At 37.6% G+C, this 22662-nt stretch overlaps 1 protein-coding gene across 1 annotated transcript in view; it reads left to right on the forward strand.

The window, feature by feature from the left end:
- The window catches only part of EDEM3 (ER degradation enhancing alpha-mannosidase like protein 3), a 65840-nt gene extending 45036 nt beyond the window's left edge, over positions 1–20804 (forward strand). Inside the window, exons 12-20 of the mRNA XM_075182665.1 lie at positions 3566–3649; positions 3813–3937; positions 5451–5616; positions 7853–8007; positions 8163–8316; positions 8483–8677; positions 9339–9504; positions 11602–11787; positions 15672–20804. Coding sequence (XP_075038766.1) covers positions 3566–3649; positions 3813–3937; positions 5451–5616; positions 7853–8007; positions 8163–8316; positions 8483–8677; positions 9339–9504; positions 11602–11787; positions 15672–16060 — 1620 coding nt within the window. The 3' untranslated portion in view covers positions 16061–20804. The remainder of the gene's footprint in view (positions 1–3565; positions 3650–3812; positions 3938–5450; positions 5617–7852; positions 8008–8162; positions 8317–8482; positions 8678–9338; positions 9505–11601; positions 11788–15671) is intronic.
- Positions 20805–22662: the final 1858 nt, after the last annotated feature.

The raw sequence follows: 22662 nt of genomic DNA on the forward strand, positions 1-22662 counted from the left end.
GCTCCATTGTCCTGGATAATCATTGTGACAGACGCCAGTCTTCAGGGCTGGGGGACGGTGAGCCTTCATCTTCGCCTACAGGGTATCTGGTCACAAGCAGAAGCTGCGCTTCCAATAAACATTCTGAAGTTGAAGACTATGTTAATGGCTCTGAGGGGGGCTCAGACTCTTCAGGGATTTCCAGTTCGCCTCCAATCCGACAATGCCACAGCAGTGGCATACGTCAACAACGGGGAAACCAAAAGTCACTTCCATTGCAGGTAGCCACTCAGATCCTGAAATGGTCTGAACTATTAGTTCCCTTGCTTTCGGCAGTATTCTTCCCAGGCTTGCTAAACTGGGAAGCAGACTTCCTAAGTTGACACAAAGTTTTACAAGGAGAATGGTCTCTCCATCCGGAGATCTTCCAAATGCTTGTTCGCTGGTGGGGTCTTCCGGATCTGGACCTAATTGTGTCGAGACACAACAGTCAAGTTCGGCCAGGGACCCCCTGGTGGTGAATGTAGATGTCATGACAATGCGTTGGGAGTTCAGGTTGGGATACATATTTCCCCCAATCCCAGTTCTTCCATGCGTTCTCGAGAGGGTCAGGCAGGGAGGTCTGCCAGTAATACTAGTGGCTCCCGGATGGCCGTGCAGTGTCTGGTTCGGTCAGGGGTTTCGGTTACCTCTACTCGACGACCTTCTCCTTCAGGGACCGTTTTGACACCAGCATGGCTGTTGAGTCCGCCCTTTGGAAGTCAAAAGGGTTCTCTTCCAAGGTGGTGAACACTCTCTTTTGCGGGCTAGGAAACCTGTTTCTGCTTGTATCTACCACAGTATCTACCATTTGGCGAACCTCCATTCGTTGGTGTGAGAGTAGAGATTGCCATACTGCGTTCCCTCCTTCTGCTGTTTGGTCTTTGGTGGTTGTTCTCCCCATCTTTGGGACTTTAGAATTACTCTGAGGAGCTACAGGGGGGTTGCAGAGGGGAGCGGTCTGTCAGCAGGTCACAAGTTAACTAGTCAGATGCAAACTCCTTTACACCCCACTACAACCCCATGGTAGCAGTGTCCCCCAGATGGAATCAGAGAAAAGGATTTATCGCGAGTATAAAAATCCCATTTTTTTCCGTGTCCTCATTAGGAAGACTGTCTACAGTCTGTGAGTGTCCTGGAACTTCTCTTCAGGTTTGTTCCACACTTCAAAAATTATATCTAACTGTGGAGAGGAAGGGAAAGAAAGAAATTGACTTTCTTTTTTTCTTTTAAAAAGCGACATGTGAGTCTCCAGCTCCTCCCTGTCCTGAATGTTAAGAGCCAGCTGCACGGCCCATTCTAAATTGTCTACACTCTGCCACCTAGAGGAATCCTCATCCAAATATGAGAAATCCCTCAAATCCTCAGCCACTTCACTTTTTCAACCTGAAAGGAAAACCAAGCCTGATATTTCCCCGGACTGGACCACAGTGGTACTATTTCGCTTGTGAGGTCTATCTCTAGAGCAGGGGTTGGCAACCCCTGGCACCAGTGCCAGAAGTAGCACACGGACCACTTCTGTCTGGCACGCCGGAGCTCCGCAGCTGTCAAACTAAAGAAGCCGAATATGACTGATACGGAGCTGATGCACATGCGCAGTAGTTCCATTTCACTTATCTTCGTCTGCTTTAGTGAATCGGCTCCCTCGGGATTGAAAGATGCTGACTTCAGAGGTATGTATTGAGGGGTAACAGGAATTGGGGGCACAATTATGAGGGATAGCATGAACTTGGGGCACAACTATGAGGAGTAAAACTGGGTGGCACAGTTTGGAAGCACAGTATGATCCGGGACACAAATGTGGCATAATATGAACTGGGCCAGTATTGTGTGGCATAACATGAACGTATGTGTAATATATGTGTGTGTACAACCGGCACATCTGGGCTTAAAAAGATTTGATGGCACACTTATAGAAAAAGGTTGCCTATTTCTGCTCTAGAGGTTTATTCTAAACTCCTCTCTAAAGACGAGGAAACCCAGCACCAATTTAGGCAGTCTTCTCCTATGGTGTAACAGGGCATAAAGACCCATATTTAAGCTCCCCTTAATGCACATGGTTCTTTCCTGATGGTGTAGCAGGGAATGCAGAACATAGATCATCCTTCAGATGGGGTTTCAACTGAAAAAATTCTGCAATAGACTGGGCCCAAAGACTTACCCCAGGCTGTGCATTGGATCTCCATGTTGGACTTTCTATTAGGCAATTTAGCTTGAAAAAAAAACAAAAACGTAGCTTAGCTCTGGAACCACTTCCTTTTTTTGAACACGACTGACATGGACAGCTATAGTGAACAATCAATTATAGAGTGGAAGTACAATAACAAAGAACACAGCAGAAATTGGTGGTAGTCACTAACGCGACTTCCACAAACTGACAAGGACATACCCAACTTGCGAAGGGCGAAGCTGGCAATCCTGAAAGTGTTAACAAACAGGCGCCGAATGTAGAAAGTAAAAGGCTTCCTATAAAATATTGTACGTCCACCGCCTCCCTGCATTACACTCAATACGCCTAATAATAATATAGTCCCAATAAGTCACCTGACTTTCTGTGTACCAGCTTCTTCATTCTTTGTGATTCTGGCAACTAGTGATTTTAAACCTTCGGTGTTAACATTCTTTCATGATTGCCAGCTTTGCCCTTCTCAAGTCTGATAAGTCCTTGTCGTTGTTGTGCTAGTTGGGGGTCACGTACCAAACCTGCAGATCTGTGTGACAAACCACACAATACAGCACTTCTCCAATCTATTACTTCCCTGCCGAGAGAGAGACACCTCTGCAGCTCCTGCTCTCCTCTTCTCTAAGTGTTTGACAGTTTAAGCTCGCTACCTTCTGTGAGAAAAATCCCACTAAGGTGGAGGTACTGGGTATAATATTTCAAACCATTTTCTGTGTATATGGTTTTCCATACCAATCATTCTAGGTGACTTTATTTCATTGATCTAATGCTGCTAATGTCTGGGATCGGTGTAGTTTTTAATGGTTTTTCCTTTTTCCCCCTTCCTTTTTTTTTTTTTGTTTAATCCACTTGTTGAAACTGCATTTCTAGTTAACCTGTTAATTATGGCTTCTGAATGCTGGATTTTATTAAGATCTGTTGTCTTGAGAACCTCGTATTAACGTGCTAAAAAAATAATTTTCCATATATGTTACTATCATACTACTGTATTCAGTATACTACTGTATACATTGTTAAACTATTGTGGATTTTTATATTTTGTTTTATAAAAGCTAAAGGCCCAATTCATATCGGTGTTCTGTGTCCTTACACAGGATTAGCAGTTTGTTATCAGCTATAGTAACACCTGTTTTATTGCTGTTGGGTTTATGGCAGGACCTGAAGTAACCCACTTTATTCTCAGAACTAGAAACTAATAAGGTGGGGAGAAATATTAAAAGATGACTCTAGATGACATATGTTTGGTAAAGAACACCTGTAATAGAGCATTCAGTTTTTATAACATTAATGGGGAGGTATATATTTGAACAGTTTTATTATTGCTGCTGCAGATTATTGTAAATGCATTGTATTTAACTATTTTAGGCCTTCACAACTGATTTCAGAGTCCACTGGGCCCAACATCCATTACGACCAGAGTTTGCGGAAAGCACTTATTTCTTGTACAAAGTAAGACCAATTTCAATATATTTTGGTGTACTCTGTGGGAATATTTATTTGTCTAGATTTAAGGGAGTTTAACGTTATGTACATTATTTTTTGTTTGCTGTGTATGTGGCAGTAATCTCTTATGGTTATTTTTCTTAAAATTGTTTCACACAAATTATTACAGGCAACGAGTGATCCTTATTATCTAGAAGTTGGCAAAACAATTATTGAAAATTTGAATAAATATGCACGTGTTCCCTGTGGATTTGCAGCTGTCAAAGATGTGCGCACTGGAAGTCATGAAGACAGGTATACACGTTATACTTTTATTGATTCATCGGACTGCAGCAAAATCTTACATTTATGTAACATTTTGATCGGTCACGTTCAGTACTCTTTGAATAAGAATTTAGATGAACAGTAAATGAGAAATGGTATTGCTTGTATAGGCTTTCTTTTTAATTTTCTTTTTACTTTTCTTTTTAGTTTTACTATTTTTTTACTTTTTTGTTTTTCTTTCCCACAGATACTTTTTTTTCTAAAAAAAAAAAGACCTTAAAGTGCTGATTATATTAATTTTTTTTCTCATAAAATTGTTGCTAGACTTTGTTGTGAGACATAGAGGTATTCTAATTGTTTGTCAAATGATGGCATTTCAGTATTCAGTAAAGCTGCTTTAAAACTACTGTAAAATATCTTGTGTTTGGGAGGGGCTAACTCAATCTAGTTCTTCTATTGACAGCCTCTGGTTTCAGAACTGTGCCCGAGAATCTTTTATTTAAAATTTTTGATTCATGCGATCACTGTTCTAGTAATGTGAATGCTATGTAACCCAAGCCAATGCAGCTCTTCCCTATAGCGCTGTATTAATCAGTGACCATTGTGATCATTTGTAAAGCGGCATGTAAGTTAGCATATCACTATTACTAGTGCTCTATTGCTGCAATGATACAGGAGAAAACATGGCTTAGATATACTCCAACATGGCCTCGGAAAATGTTATACAATATCATTAAATGGTCTACAATGAATTTGCCAGATGGTGAAGTTCGTTTAGTGCTTGGCTCAGTGAAAATTGATTGGATAACTTGAGGCAAATTATCTTTACCCGCCCCACACACACGCAAACTGACAGATCTTTGGTGCCCGTGAACTGCTGATATCAGCTGTGAGTGCAAAAATATACTTTTCAAACATTTAAATGTGTGTAGGTCTTTGCACAAATTATTTATTAGATTAAAAGAAACTTTTTTTTGTACTTTATTTGTGCCCTCACCTTTCTATACCTCTTTCAGAATAATGGTTTAAAGCTGCCGTTGCACCAGTATTTGTAAAACACACATGAACGTTATTGAGTGCTGTATGTTGTTTTGTATGCCAGGATCCATTTTTGTTTTTAAGTTCAATCAGTTCAATCTTTATGAAGCACACCAAAAATATTTTAAAATACACAAGTAGAAAATGCAATGCTGCAATTTTTGGCTTTTATATCGAAAAAATAAGTTATAGTACCAAGAATAAAACCTGCATTAAAAAAAAAAAAAAAAATCCACACAAAAGCAAATGATGCAATGGAAGGAGACCTAAATATATTGCATCATTGAGAATGGATTGTGTCTTTTTGCATGTGTCAATCTAGATTGCTGAAGGCTTTACCCAGTTTTAGATTTGAGCAGCATTAGAGTTCAATGCGATCTGTGACCAGCTAAATTTTGCAATTAAGATGTTGTGAAGAGTGTGGTGTTCTGCTTGTATTAGACTCTTATGAACTGCTGTTTCTTAAATAACTGGAGATTTACTTCTGTATATTTTTCTTTTTCAGGATGGATTCATTTTTCCTGGCAGAGATGTTTAAATATCTCTATCTGCTATTTTCTGAGAGGGAAGACCTTATATTTGATATAGAGGATTACATTTTTACTACAGAAGCTCATTTGTTGCCTCTTTGGCTATCCACAGCAAACCACTCACAATCTAAGAAAAATTTGGTAAGTATTGCATTTTGTTTTTTTGTTATAATCAGTTCTGTTGTACATGGACCCCAGGATGCCCTTACCGATCTGGTAGAGTGGGCTGTAAATATCATCTGAGGCACTTAATCCACCTCACAACTGTTTTTGGTGCTGACCATTATTTTTTGGATGAGTCGTACAGTACAACAAGGCTATCTGATCTATGCAAAGATGACAGTCCGTCCACATAAATTCTCAAGGTCCTAACCACTTCTATCAGATGGAGATATTCTTCCCTTCTAAATGCCAGGTCCCTTGCCTGAGGCATGGATAATAACAATACCTTGGTTCAGATGAAACCCGGAAGGCACCTGTTGAACCCCCTGAACAAAGTTCTGTACCTTAGAAATAGACAATTTTATCCATCTTCCAGAGAAAACGGACACCTGGATTTTAAGAGAGATTTTAACCCACAGATCAGGCCATCCTGTAAGAAGAACAAGAGGTGTCCAAATCTAGAGGAATAAGTGGGAACTACTTTACTTTTACACCAGCCTGTGTTTGTTTTTCCACTCTCTGGTAGTTTTTAAAGGAGGCCTCGATCAAAGACCTTCTCAGCACTTTCACTCGAACAATCATGTCCTTATCAGCCATGTCATTTAAGCTAGCCAAGCACAGTCTTTGTAGTAAAATGGTCCTTGACTTAGTAGATCTTCTCTGGGGAGTAGTATCCACGGTGGTTTTGCTGCCATGCTTATAATGTTGTACAGTGATCTTCTGCTACCAGAACTACTGGGATACCCTCTCTTGGCAACCTTCAGTTCCTGAGGTAGCATGGGTATCGGAAGGAAGTGATACACTAGCTATTGCTTGCAGGGGACTGTCATGGCATCCCCTGGTTCTTGCACAGTACCGAGCTACCTAATGATTAAATTTAGATGCCATCATGTTTACCACCGCCTTACGAAATACCAATAGAGATACCAATGATGACCAAGCAACATTGAAAGACACAGATAAGCTCCTTTTTTTACTATACATCTGATACGCACAAACACAAGTGGAGTGTGCGGTGTGGTGTTGGGATCCACTTTTATTAATGATACTACACTATCATTTGGTATCTGTTTTTATGAGACGACCTACATCTATGTGCCTGTATCTATATCTGTCTGGTACGCATATATAATAAGAATTTGGTGGAACAAAGGTGTTCTAACTATACTACACTATCAGGCGCCTATCCCTTCCCCCACCTCTCTCTCTTTCTCATTGTAGATTTTTCCGGACTGACCACCCGGTTATTGGGCATGAGTCGGCCGCCCGTACATGTGGAGTGTCTTATTATTGCATACTACATTTTGATGGACTTTTAACCGGACTATTAAATAAAGCGCCAAATTGTCTGTTTCTATACATATTCTCTACATGTAAATAGTTATTTTAGAAAAAAATAATAGTAGTTTAGCATTTAGGTGTTCATTGCAAAGCAGAATGCTGCCTGCCTTAGTAAGCAGTCAGCGTTGTATGCAGGAGCTAACAGTAATGATAGTATTGGCTGTGGCTTCTGGCTGATATCAGCTATATATTATATTGTATAGCGCCAGGGAAACTCCTGCAATCCGTTTATCTTGAAGAGGTTAAGGGATTTCTTTTTAATATTTATTTTTCCCCTGTGACAGCTTTACTTTTCCTGAGGAGAGCGCTGGTATACTTTTATATTGTTTTATTTTAGCTATACATTTTATACCTAGAAAAAGGGAAGTTTGCATCTCCGGTCTAGCCGTGCTAGCTGACAGTGCAGCTGGACTGGTAGCTGGTAACAGGTCTAAATTGGGCAAAAGTGAAATTCACCATTTAACTTACAAATTAAAAAAATTAAAAAAACACTTTACCCACAAGGATATGTAAAGCACACAGTTACTAACATGTGCACAGGCATAAACACACACCCATTCACAAATAAAGACACAGATGCAAACACTTCAACACATCCACAAACAATCATTAAGAAATATACACACAAACACATGGAGTCTGTAACTATTCTCACTACTGTGTTGAATTTTAACTAATTATACTGTTATACTGTAAAATATATCTATTTTGTGTGTGTAAAATTGGATTTTGCATTACATGGTTAGTTCTACAGTGTTTAGCCTTTTCTATTTGATTGCTTGCTTTGTGTTAATACATTAACTTATTTGTAAATGGTATAACACTATTAATGTACAGCTTAGCTTAATTACAAAACATTTGTATTTGCTTACAGACCACACAGTACACAGAGCTTGATGATAGCAATTTCGATTGGTCTTGTCCAAACACTCAAATCCTTTTTCGCAATGACCCTTTGTATGCTCAAAGCATTCGGGAACCTTTAAAAAATGTGGTTGATAAGAATTGCCCTCGTACTACTTCTAGAATGTAAGTAATTTACATTTTTATATATTTACAAATGTGACTGTGTTGCAAATATATATGTGTGTGTATGTATGTGACACACTCCTATAAAAGCACATATATGCCTTGTACGTTCTATGTAAGAAATTCTGAAACAAAAAAAATTCAACTTTTGCCAGGGATGAAATTTCTGGCAATGGGAACAAACCACCATTGCGTGCTAGGGATTTCATGGCCAGCAATCCAGAGCATTTGGACATCCTGAAAAAGATGGGAGTGAGTTTGATTCACCTGAAAGATGGAAGAGTTCAGCTAGTCCAACATGCCAATCAAGTAAGTGAAGTCTTTGTATCCAGCTGAGGAAGTTATTGTAAACATGAAGATTAAAATGTGTTTAAAATTGCAGTTAGAGGACCACTTCATATCACTTGTTTGCAGAGTTTCAAGCATCATCTACCCAAAGTGTAATTGGCATGCTTACAAGTTGTCTATCTTTCAGGCTGCGAGTTCTGTAGATGCAGAAGATGGTTTACGTTTTATGCAAGAAATGATTGAACTTTCCAGCCAGCAGCAAAAAGAACAGCAATTGCCTCCACGTGCAGTGCAAATAGTGTCTCACCCATTTTATGGAAGAGTGGTATTGACTGCAGGACCTGCACAGTTTGGAATGGATTTATCCAAGCACATTGCAGGGGTATATTTATATAGTCTTAAATTATTGTTTTTCTCATTATTCTGTGTATGTGTAAAGAATATATATCCTTTTCCAACCTGAGTTACCTGGCAGAGCTTGCAGTGGACATTCCACTTGCAATAGTGTATAGTCATTCAAGCGTTCTTTTATCAATATCCACTGCAAGTTCATGGGATCTGACAATGAGACAAACAAGGAAAAGCTGATAGATGTGCAGCAGCAGTGCTGGGCTTTGCTGACCAACAAGAAACAGATACAGTTGTAAAGACTTTTCAGAGGAATAACTTCAGTACCAGTGTTTCAGTAGGGAACATGTCCAGTTTAATCTAACATATTTACATCACATTGCAAGTCGTTACATAGTTGACATTTGTTTCAGTGTCTCCATAAACTAAACCCTTGTCGAAAGTTATAATTATTATATCCCCAACCTTGCGCTTATTTGGTTTGTATTAAAGTTAAACACAGCACTTTGAAAGCAGCAGTTACTACATGATACGTTACAAGTAGCATTTATGGATATGTTTATACAGTTGAAATGCCATGGTTATTCCATGAATCAAATGTTTTGTGTGCTGTCTTTATATTATAAGCTGTAAACATACTGGGGAAGGGGCATTTTAAAAAAGATTGATTCATTGTAGAATCATTTTTGCAACAGAGTCGTGGCTTTGTAGCCAAAACTGAACCTTACAGTGGCTGCTCAGAAGTAACGAACACTGAGGCGATAAAAGGGAAAGTTGCACTAATGCAGAGAGGTCAATGCATGTTTGCTGAGAAGGCTCGGAATGTGCAGAAATCCGGGGCTATTGGAGGAATCGTTATTGGTATGTGCTTATCTATTTCTTGCATTTTTATCTCACAAAAACTGTGCTTATGGTTCACCTCTTGGTACATTGAAATACTTGTTTTTTTCCCCCATTGTTTTTTAAGTGTCTTGGTACTGTTATTGCTAGTGTGTGTGTGTGTGTGTGTGTGTGTGTGCGCTTGTGTGTGTATACAGCTTATCCAGAGCTGATGGTCTTTTTCTGGTTTTGGCAGAGTGGTTTCGATATTGGTCCTAAACGATACATAAATAGGTGCTTGATCAAAAAACTGTGCCTTATTAAGTTGCGCAACACATTTTTTTACCGCCTTCTGTGTCCAATCCGCAGTAACATTGACAATTCTAAATATTTTTAAACGGCTATGCACTTTATCAAGAAGGGTAGGTTTATTGTACACTAGTCTAAATTACACATCTCTGGAAATACAACCATATTAGACTCTCACATCATCCATTCCAGGCAAACAGTGTTTGTTTTGGGAATTCCATTTCCGCTATTATGATCTGAATCTGGTACATAAAATAAACTTTCTCAATAATGCATAACATCTTGATCTCCGTCAACCGTTACTCTTCCTTCCTACAGTGAGCAATGAAAAAGGAATCTAAACATGAGTTTGATTAAAAAAAAAAAAAAAATAACAATGGTTAAAAAATATAGACCCAAGCATTTAATTTCTAGGATGCACCCTACTTTTTGGGAATGTAAACTTATATCCCTCTTTTATGGTGTCCTGTAATTTTTATTGCTGTGAATCACTTACATTTTAAAGTATCTCTTCTGAAAATGCATCATTACGTCACTCAATAAATGCAACAAAAAGTGTTTTAATACTTCTCTGGAAAGAGATGCACATTAAGGCAGATAAACCCTTAAGACTGATGACCCCTCCATTCTAAAACATGGCACTAAAGTGAATAGACCTTAAACCAGGGGTGTCGACTTTTTAGCTTCCCTGGGCCACATTGGAAGATGACGAGTTGGTTTGGGCCGCACATAAAATACACTAACACTAACAATAGCTGATCATCCAAAAAACCATAGAAAACATAGTTAACATATTAAACTTGGAAATGAAGTTAGTAAGAGTTAGGAAACCTGTTGCACAATCATGATTAAAGCAGTAGTCCCATTACCAGCTACAATTTAACTTACCTGCATCTGCCCCTTAGTGGGGTTCGGGGAATTAAATGCCAAAAACTTTTTTTTCCTCTCTTTCTGCACCCATGAATCATTTTTTTTATTGACCAGTTTGAAATGGTCACTGATTTAGGTAGCATCAGGAGGACTAATAGAAATCTACAGAGATTTAATGATAGGGTGGCGGGAAAAATGGCTCATGGAGCAGCCTCCGATGAGGGTAACAGTGGGTGATATTTTCACCCTACTCAGCACTGCACATTTAAAATGGTTTCAAATATTAAAAATACAATCATTTCTTAATATTTATATTAGATACATACAGAGAACACAGCTAGTTCATAATTGCATGGTGCAGAAAGTCCAAATTCAGAGTAACAACAATAAGATACTGGATAATCTTTCACTGCTGCTGATAGTTCGTGCGGGTGACTCCTCTGTGCTGCGCTACGCAATGGATGTCGGGTGTGATGACGTCACCCCCGACATTCACTGCGAGCGCTGCACGGAGGAGGAGACCAGGGAGGGAGCCGGAGCGCCAGCTTACGTGACCGCAAGGTAAGTATTTTCTTTTTCTTTTTTTTGCAGGATTTTTTTTTCCATTAACAGCGCTGCCCCCTTGCCACAACCAAAACTCCTGCTGGGCCACATTTACAGGCGTGCTGGGCCGCATGCGGCCCGCGGGCTGAGGGTTGGACAACCCTGCCTTAAACTGTCTACTTTTATTTAAACCCAGTTCTCACTGAAATGATCTGTTTTATATATTTTGGTGTTCAATAACTTGCCATTTCCCACACACAGACGTACACATGGATAAATGTTGCTATTTATATCTTTTTCGTTATTAGTGATGGAATGCGGTATCTCTTTTGCTTGTTTACTTCTTCAATCTGTTGTACTCCATTTTTGTGTGTCTATATAATATCTTTATTTTCGGATCATTATTTTGTATTACAGATGATAATGATGGTAGCAGCAGTGACACGGCTCCTCTTTTCCAAATGGCTGGTGATGGAAAGAACACAGATGACATTACAATACCAATGTTGTTTTTGTTCAGCAAGGAGGGAAATATCATTATTGATGCGCTTCGTGAATACCATGAAGTGGAGGTTCTCCTGTCTGATAAGGCCAAAGACAGAGGTAATTTATATATCTCTTAATGTACGTATAATAAACACTGCTCATAGCAGCCTGTAACAATAGTCATTACGTAAGCAGACTACAAAACAAATTTGCTGAGCATTCTGCTATGTGATCCATTGATATTCAAAGCCAGGACCAGATTGATTGATTACCATGGAAATATGAATGTTCATGGATACAAATAATGGGATATTTTAAATAAGAGTTTATATGAAATATGCAGAACTATAACTAAAATCTACGAGAACACAGTAGCATTCTCCTCGCATTGAGGATGTTCAGAGACATGATAACCAGACAGCTACAATTATCAGCTTTTTCTATCTGGTTTTTGGAGTTTTCTGGATATTAATTCATGTTCAATTTGGTGCCAAAAACACAACCTTCAGATTCATAAATAGCAGAAGTTTCTTCGCTTTATTTTCTTTAAAACGAAGGACATTTGCCTCCTACTGCAAAAATACACGTCGCAAGAATTAATTTGTTACAAACACACATGATCAAGTAAAATTAAATTAAATCTACTTCAATTTTTTTGTATAACTTAATTATTGCTCTTGGATGACTTGTGTATGCAGTCAATCTTTAACAGCAAAAATTATCAAAGTGCAAATGCAAGATTTCTTGTCAAAGGAAAATATTAAGTTACATGAATCTACATCCTTTAAAAAAAAAAAAACATTTCACCTGTTAAAAGTGCTGATACTTAGAGTGCATCTATGTTCATGATGTGTTTCCTTATTTCTGTGCTACACCTGGAACTTCAGCAACCATTTTTAAAGGTAAAATAATCCCAAACTACATTATTGATGGCAGTAAGTATTTTTTATAACTGGCAACATAATATTTTGAACTTGTTTGTTTAGATGTAATTACTTGTGTGTATATATAGATAGCTAGAGATATAGGTGTACTATTAAAATATTCACCTCTTTGGCATTTTTCACATTTTATTTTCTTACATTATTGAATCAAAATGGATTTAGTTTGGGAATTCCTACGACTGATAAATGCAAAATATTCTAATATCAATAGGAATCTGTAAAACTTTGACCGCCAGTCACTTCTGACAATGATTTGTAGCGTTTTCTTAAATACAAATAAAAAACAGGCGATAATTGTTTACATAAATGTTCACAGATTTAACCACGAGACACCTATTCTCCAAGATACATCAGTCCCTGCCCCATTTTATATAGGTGTGAGTGAGTTCTCTGTACAGCGCTACGGAATTGGTGGCGCTATATAAATAAATGATGATGATGATGATGATATAAATCCTGGGACCCATTGCCTGTGTTTCAATTAATTTAAAATAAACTTTATTCAAAGTGGTTCTTTAGATGGGTAGGGAGTTTTCGAAAGACAAAATCTGAGAAACACTAAGGCTTTTAACATGCCACGGGAGCACTGTGAAGTAAATCATAAGTAATAATGGAGAGAATATGGCACCATTGTAAATTTGGGTGCCACAGGCTAACCTAAAAATTGAGCCTCTGTGTGGAAGGGTGCATGTTAGGTAGGCCTATGGATACTCTGACAATTAGTTTACCATGGCAAAGATGAGAGAAACCTTCCATTAGATATCCTGAGCAATGCTCAAATCTATGCTTTATTCAGAGGAAACTACTGAAATCTTCCCTAGCGTTTTACAGAAAGCATGTGGGAGAAACATATACCAAGTGGAGGAAGATTCTGTGATCTGATGAGATTGAACTTTCTAATTTTTTCCCTGCTTCAGAGACTGGGAAACCTGGCAAAATGGATGGTGCAAGATACAAAAACTCTTGAAGGTCTGCTGGAGCAGTCTGCAAGAGACTTAGGACAGGGACTTAAGTATGCAACAAAATCCACAATGGGGTGGCGTGAAAAAATAATTTGTATCGTGGAGTGACCCAATCAAAAAAAAAGATCTCAAATCATGTTAAGGATTTGTGAAATGATTGGAGAATTGATATTAACCAACAGACCTCATCCATCCTGATGGAACTCGAGCAGCATTGCAAAGAAGGGGGAGTGAAAACTGCAGTGTCCAGATGTGCCTTGATGGTTGCCTAAGTAGTCACAGCTATAATTGCATACAAGTTCATTTATTTTGAAAACTTTAGTGTACACAGTGGACTCCAGTCAGTTAATTATGTAGCATCTGAAGACAGCTGATTGGCACGGTTTATTTAGGTAGATGTCTTGCAATAGGGGTGAATACTGTTCTTTTTTTTTTTTTTTTGTTTATTACAAATAAAACAAAGCAAACACTTTTTACTTTGATTTACATAATATTGGGTGTTAATCAGGACTAAGCCTTCATCAGGAATCCTATGTTGATTCCATAATGTAAGGTATAAAATGTACTTTAACTCAATGAGGTATGTGATCTGGTTCATTTGTCTTCCATTGACAAATATGGAATATTTCAGTGCTCCGTTTTGACTGCTTTGCTCTTGTATCATGCATGAGCACTTGTGAAGGGTTTTATTTTTCAAGTAAGCAGCCCGACTACAGATGTAGTAGGCACTGCATAGAAAAAGGCACCTATAAATTCATAAGGAAATCATTCTAAAAATGCCTTTCTGTAATACAATTTCCAAGTTCAATCATAATGACCACGTCATGGTATATGTTTGCAAGTTATTGTGTAGTATTTTGCTTTCTTGTGATTTTTAAAGAAAAGGACATTGAATTTTAATTCCACTATTTGCAACTTAAACTGCAAAGGATAAGTCCCACATGCTCTGCTGCAATGTTAGATTCCTTCACTCCCTTTTCCCCCCAAAATTAATAGGGGTACTCGTATTAAAGCAGCCCCCCCTTCACATTAGAGTGCCCCTCTTTCGTATGACGCTTTGCAAAAAGGAGTCCCATCTGTCAAAAAAAGGAGCCCCTTCCTATCTACTGTGTGTTCATTATTCGTCATCAAACCTATTTATATAGGTAAAAGTATTAGTTCATTTAGTTGCATATTTGTACTCCTGACACTTCTCTACGCCGAGACAAAAGGGTACCATTCTGGTTGGGGGAAAGGTGATAATCCCTCTCGTTTAACTATTTACCCTTTGATGTAGTCAATAAGTGGAAATTTTTTTCTCTGTTGCGCCACCTCCTGGAAACTATTGTGAATTGCATTCTTGGGCTAAAGGTAATTGGCCCTGATTTAATGCGGTGGGTTGTCCTGTTTTCTAAACCTACAACCTTTATATTGCACTGATACATTTGGGGGGATCACATAAAAAGTAGCAGCGTGTGGAGTTCAAATATGTGAAGGCAACCTATACAAAATTGAGTACCTTTCTTATCAGTAGACGTGCAGCTAATTCAGAGAGGTATTACAATCTCTCCTTTTATTTGACCACTTTTTTTTTTTTTTTTTTTAGTAAATGGGTTTCGTTTTTACCCACTATCCCACACTTTCTTTAAATTTCTATGTGTTCTATTCTTTTGGTTAGAAAAAAATAAAAACGGTATTTTCTGAAAAGGCAATCTTTTGGGGAAAAACTGGTAAACTTTCTGTGAAGTAACCACATAAAATCTTACAATCAGAAGTCAGAATGTGATCAGCCCAAAATATGCTCCGCATGGGTGAAAAATGCCTTAGCAGTGAAGGGGTTAATAGCTACTGCCATTGCATATTTATCTTTATTAAGAAAGCCTTTACTTTTTCGCAGTAGCCAGAAATATATGGTCTAGCAATTTAACAAAAGATTTACCTTTTTGGTCTAGTTTATTTGTGTTGCCTGATTGTAGAAAGCTCTATCTGGGTACATTTTAAAAAAAAAAAAAAAAAAAAACTACTGCTTGCTTAAAAATGAGGTTTGATTGTTTTACATTGTTGTAGTGTTTTCTCTTTAAATTAAAGAAAATTGTATTTTTTATTTTATTTTTAGATTTAGAAGGCGAGAGTGCGGAACAGAGGTCCGTGGAAAACGATTCACAAAAACAAATTCCAACAGAGCCTTCCATGTCTCAGGAGAATTTAGAGAACACACAGAACTCTGAAGAGGAAACTTCTCCAGTATCTGAATCTAAGACTACTCATTCTTCTAATAGTGATAGTTCTCTTCATCCTACAAATGGAGATGTCTCACCGGAAATTAAACAACCTCACCATGAAGATACACAGAACTCTGGAGATGAGTTACAGATTCCTTCAGGAAATACAGAGGAACCAAACAATGAGAGGTGGGACAATAAAGTTCAGCCAATTCAGTCTATACTGGCAGATTGGAAAGAAGATATTGAGGCATTTGAAATGATGGAGAAAGATGAACTATGACCAAAACCATTTTGTTCAGAACTTCTGTATACTATGGAAATGGTATTACAAGCCTTCCCTAAGGGATAGAACTCATTGTGAACATCATATTTGAAGGACAGTACTTACTGTAGCCTTGACTTCTGTAGATTTTCAATGGGCCACTATCTCCAAGGGATGTCCATTTCATATGTTATGATCTTGATTCACCGGATCCATCACAAGTACCAGATCAAAATTCTATTTTTTTTTTTTGATGATCTAGCAAGGGCTTTATTGAAGTAAGAAAATGAATGTCTCTTTTGGCCATTTCGAAAAGAAAAAAAAACTATGCTCCCCTACATGAAAACTAAGACATAATCATACATTGTACCTGATCCTAGTTTTATTTATTAAATAGTCTTTAAATTTGTGCATTAGAAATTATCAGAGCAGACACTTTAAATTTTGATTTATTTGGGGAGTTTATGACTGAATATGGACCTAAATATAATTTGTGTATTGAACTGTAATTGTCTTTTGGGGGTAAAAGCAAAAGGTTCAAAACACTATCTTTTCACAACCATTCGAAAACAGAAGTAACAGTACCCAATGTGTACAGTAGGGACCATTATTTGTCTTATTCACCTTTATCACATTGGTCCGTTTACTTTAAGCCATGGGTTTTTGTTTTGTTTTGTTTTGTTTTTTTTAAATAACTTATCCTGTGAACTAAAGCACACATTCTGAAAAATGTTAACTGTTTGCTTTCCCATCCCGTTTAAAAATGCAGAGTTTTACTATTCATTGTGGGAAATTGGTATGTGGTGGTGTTTTTGTTTTTGTCTTTTTTGCTAAGTGCTAGTAAAGAAAAAAACAAAACGAAAAAACAGTTTTTGCAAATCAGCTCATGCAACTAGTCATTTAGGTGTCACTGTGCAGTGTCAGATATTGCTATACCACCTGCAGATTAAAGTAAGTCCAAAGACTCGTGATGACTTGTGATGAGGATGATTGGTTTAAACAGGTTTGTGCCATTACCAGACTTTTCTCTGATGGAGCAAACAAGAGGGAAAAAAAATCAAAGTATTAATAGCTCTAATGTAGGAGGAGATGTGTGCTTTCCAATCTGTTTTTTAAGACATTAAACCTCTAAATTATTAGGCAGCACTGTATATTGAAGGCATAAATGGTGTTCATATGGACCGGTAAATGTGAATCCTGCTTGTAATTGCTATACAATGATTGAATGAAAAATTCCTCCCTATACCAGGTATAAGGCTCACTTCTTAAGCATATTTATAGCTTTAAAGAAATCTACACCTAAAATACAATGATTTTTTTTTTCTTAGACATTTTATAAATGTTATATTTTCAATAACAAAGCTGTTCATGAGAGAAGCATGTTTAATGGACACAGGAAAACTGCATTTGAGCCATTTAGAACCACCTGCTGCTTTTTATAAAAAGGCAGTGGCTTGCGTCCAGGTTCATATTACATACAATTTCTAACGTCCAACTTCTATCATTGTTTGGAAAATTAGACTTGCAAATGAATCCAAGTCATTTTTACAATATCTACAAGTCATATCTTAAAGACCCTCTGATTTTGTTATTGAGAATTCTAAAGCTTAGTGATGTAACCATGGGAACCTTTAACTTCCTCATACCCAGTAAATACAACATGTGTAGAAACTGTAATGGGTTAGAATGTTTGTTTCATGATTTGTAAAACTTCATGGTAGTATTGAACAAGTTCTCATTATGCTAAACATAGGGGGAGATTCCATTCAGCGCAATGTATCTCCAGTAGAGTCCGCAGAGACACACAGACTTAGTGTTTAGACTGACATTTGCGCTCAATATTCTTTGCACCCTATAGAGGTGAGCAGAAAAATAAGTGCAAATCCCTTGCTGTAATAACTGCCAATGTGTGTATCCAAAAATCAAGACTATGTTCAGCGTTGCCTCGCTCCACAATGAATCTCCCCCACAGAAACCCATATTCCTTCTAAAATTTGTTTTACAAACTTGCCAAAAAAACATGGTAAATGCATCTTGTTTTAATGTTGGACGTTTGGAAGCTAAAAAATACTGGTGTTTTCATTTATTAAGAAGACAAATATTAATGGAGGACACGTTTTATTAATGAAGTATAGCTTTTATTTGAACATACTGCCACATACATTTTACAGGTGAAGTATTCCTTTTCTTGTCTCCTATCCCAACATTTACACTTCCTATATACTGTATGTTTAGGATACCTACAAATCTGCGTTCCCTGCTTCCCAAGGAAATGCAGTAAAACACGCAAGATTGCAGGATTCATTTGAGACAAAATGCAATGCTAACACAGTAGCTGGTGGGTTTTATACAAGAGCACATAGAGTGATAATGCTTGTTGCTTTATAGAGCCTTTTATAGTATGTATCTGTTTGGAAGTGGACTGCTTTCAAAAGCTAATGAACAACAACTGCTTGTTTGTTTTTTGCCCAGATTGTCTGGCGTAGACACACTCCTCCAGCTGTCTTTTTGTGCGCTCTCCTATTCTGAAGTGCAATACCATTCACTTGACACAAGAGAGCCTTACCTCCACTTTAAGATGACACAACTGAAAATATTTGTTTTTATAGTCTCTAAAATATACTATTTAAAATATCACTATATATTGTAGTTATAGTAGTTTGACTTTTTGTTTTTGTTTTTCTTTTTAGTTGGGTACTTCTAGGATACCTCGGCATGGTGCTATTGAGGCATCATAATCCGAAGGTGGAACACAATAGGGAAATTTTAGCACAGATAGCTGTAATTAACTATAACTATCTGATCTATTATGTTTCATCAGGCACTATAGGTACAAGATCTGATATGATGAGTTTTGCCCACTTTTAGAGTATTTGGTAGTGCCTATTAATGCTGTAATTCTACTTCTGGTAAATGAAACCATTTTTTACTCATCCCTTTTGAGAGTACAGATAAACTGCCACGCTACCATTTATTATTGAGAACTTTTGCCATGGCATTGTATGCAATTACTGCCTCCATTTATTTTATAGAGGCAAACCTAGATTAGCTTGTCTCATTAGGTAGGACAACCTGCACACTACTTCATTGGCGGCTACAGTCCTGCGTGTTTGTGTGCACACATTTTTGGGTAATGTTTTTTCTTTTCTCCATTTATGTTGCACGGAGCACAATGCAGAGAGTCTGCAAGCCTAAGTGGCTGGAGCTGCGTTATGCAGTTGATTATAAAATCAGTCTGTAATGATGAAAAAAATGAAGTGCTGCATGTCTATATCGTTTAAATCTCACTGAAATGTACTTAAATTGTTTTTATTTGTTTGTTTTTTTCATCTTGAGGTTTTTTGTTGTTTTTTTGTTTAAAATAATTGCCATTTAGTTGAATGGTAACACCTTTTTTGTGAAGCGTTTTACTGCCACAATTGCTTTAAGGCTATCCCTACCTGTGAAAATCATATTTTGGTACATATATTCTGTCTAGCTGGTAAAGCAGCTTCTATAGTTGAGGTTTAAAATACTCTAAAACTTCTTCATCTACCTCAATTGGTTCATTTGGAGAGCTAGGATTCATGATTGCTTTATCAATTTATGAAATTGGATATATGCAGCAATTTGTATACATGTTTACACTGTAGGTTTAAAGGCTAAGGAAACAATATTGTATTTACAAATTTGCTTTCTAAAACAAGATGTTTATAAGAACAATTTATTTCTGTTTTCAGGCAGCACAAATTATTTCATTGTTTTACATCTTCTGTTACTTCAATCATTCATGTCTAGAGCTGGGTTACACAGGTAAATGTAACTTATAAAGTATTTTTGTGTGTTAGGGTTTCTTTATTTTTAATTTCGTTTGGTTTTAACAATAAGATCTTAATGTAGTCCTTAATTGTGGAGCTTTGTTTAGCGCGCTGTAATTTTTATATGCTTAATTACACTACAAAATGTTAACTGTGTAAAATGATCTCAAAGAGGCCAAACTTAGAGCACATACTAAATGTAAAAGAGATGTTACCCATACATCTTTTATTTGTTTCATACAACTGTCCATTAATGGCGAAATGACAACTTTATTATGTTATCTACTTTGAACATGTACGTTCACGAGTTTAGTGACATGGAATCAGTCTATACAAGATAAATATCTTCGTTACAGGTTCAAGCATTAATGGTAGTGTAATAGCCATCCTAGACTTAAATGTTTGCTGTCTGAGGGATGAAAAGTTTTCCAGCAGATCCATGGATAAATGATCACTGGATTGTTTTGTTTAATTAGTGCCTTTTAAACATTATTTAACCTTGTCTTTAGTATTTTTTTCTTTCTTTGCTTGCTATTGAGTCATACATTATCTGAAGTATGGTCTATGACAATTTTATTGTAATGCTCGGGACAGATCACAGGAAAAGGTATTTGCTGTAGTGATTTTGAATTCTTTCCAAGACTGGATGATGGAAAAATCACTAACTTTTAATAAAAAAAAAAATTAAACACTTCTGCCCTATAAAACCAGTCCAATCCAAACTTGTGTGTGACATTTTTACACGCCTGGTATAGTATGTTCAATTTTTAAGAATGTTTTTATGAGCCTAATTTGTCACGTTATATTTTATAAACAGTGTGCATTTTGTTTGGCAGAAAATTGTACAGTTGCACAATATTATATAATGTAAGCTTGGGTTTAAAGTGTATATAATCCTTGTGTATATATAATTGTGTATTTGACTTGATTGTAAAGATTTATTAAAGCCCTGTAAATATTCTAAATTTTGTATGACACCATTTATTTTTATTTGTTTTACTTGTTAATTTGTCTATAAAGTAGTGGTGCTGTTAGTAGACGTTTGCCACTAGGGATTGGCAGTTGGTACATTTCTGTTTGCTAGGTATACTTTGAAATGTGGCTGTAGAAGGCACCTTTTGATTTACCAATCTGTAAAAACACACATATTACGTTCGTTTTGCGCTTGGTAATGACTCAGGCCTGTAGTTTACACCAAATGCACGTGTATTGGCTATACGCATGTCCACATTCACTCCTTGCTGAATACGAAGATACGTCTGTTGATGAATACGGGTCTAGGTCCCGCTCTGCTCTACTAGACAGGACAGTGCAGGATACGTCCCAATACATTTGTGGAATGCAATCTCACAAAAGAATGCACAGAAAAAATAAAAACTATTCAAATAAATTCACCTCTTAATAATATAGTCATTAATGAGTAAACATTACAAAATAAAGCTTATTTTTTCAATGAAATACATTTAATAGGATGTAATGTGTCTACTGTACATAGCATTTTTGCAATTGTTCCTGATTGCAAACCCTTGCTCTAGCGTGCTTACTCAGCCATCATCACTACTAATCAGCACTTACACTAGACCTATAGCTGGTGCAAGTGATACGATTCAAACTTTGGTCATCTCTAAAGTACATGAATTTCAGTCTGACGCTGCTGCGTGCACTCAAACTTGGAACAGCCTCACTGTATGTACATTGACTACGTGCATACGCCAATTACCCTCCCCATTCCGCCCATGAAATTGTAGGTTGTAGTAAGTGCCCTTAGCACTTGAAGATCAATTGGTGCTGCATTCTATGGTGTATTGTCAGGTTCTGGGCATGTGCAGAGTAATTGTGTGTATTATATGCAAAGTATTTATTGCCAGTTGCGCTCCTTATTGAATCGCGCCCTACATGGCCTAAAGTATGTGGACCCTTTTCTAACTAGGATTTGGCCATTTTAGCCACACCCATTGCTAAGGGGTACATAAAATAAAGTATAAATCCATGCAATCACTGTAGTGAAACAATAGTGGTGGAATGGGTGGGACAGAAGAGCTCAGTAACTTTCAATGTGGCATTGTTATAGGATGCCTCCTTTCCAAGAAATCAGTTGGTCTCATTTCTGGCCTGGTCCACTGTAAGTGCTCGTCGTAAAGAAGGAACTTCTCAGAGCAACAACAGCTCATTCGCAAAGCAGTAGGCCACATAAGCTCATAGAGCAGGACCGCAGAGTACTGTAGCGAATAAAAATAGCCTGTTCGCGTTTGCAACACTCGCTACCGGGTTCCAAACTGCCTCTGGAAGCAATGCCCACACAAGATTGGGTTGGGTTTCCATGGCTGAGCAGGTGCACACAAGCCTCACATCACCATGCTCAATGCTAAACATATCGTTCTCCTTGTGTTTGCGTGGGTTTCCTCCGGGTGCTCCGGTTTCCTCCCAACTCCAAAAACATACTGGTAGGTTAATTGGCTGCTATCAAATTGACCCTAATCTGTGTGTCTGTCGGTGTGTGTGTGTTAGGGAATTTAGACTGTAAGCTCCAGTGGGGCAGGGGCTGATGTGAATGAGTTCTCTGTACAGCGCTGCGGAATTAGTGGAGCTATATAAATAAATGATGATGATGATGACTGCAGTAGAGTAAAGCACACCACCATTGGATTTTGGAGTAGCGGAAACACGTTCTCTGAATGCTTCACCAGCTTGGCAGTCTTGAGAGAAGATTCTGGGTTTGGCGGATGCCAAGAGACCACTTCCTACCTTAGTGTGTACTGCCAACTATATCGTTCGGTGGAGGAGCAATAATAGTCTGAGGGTGTTTTCAAGGTTTGGCCCTGG

The sequence above is a fragment of the Mixophyes fleayi genome, chromosome 8 (genome assembly GCF_038048845.1).
Source record: "Mixophyes fleayi isolate aMixFle1 chromosome 8, aMixFle1.hap1, whole genome shotgun sequence".
NCBI lineage: Eukaryota > Metazoa > Chordata > Amphibia > Anura > Limnodynastidae > Mixophyes > Mixophyes fleayi.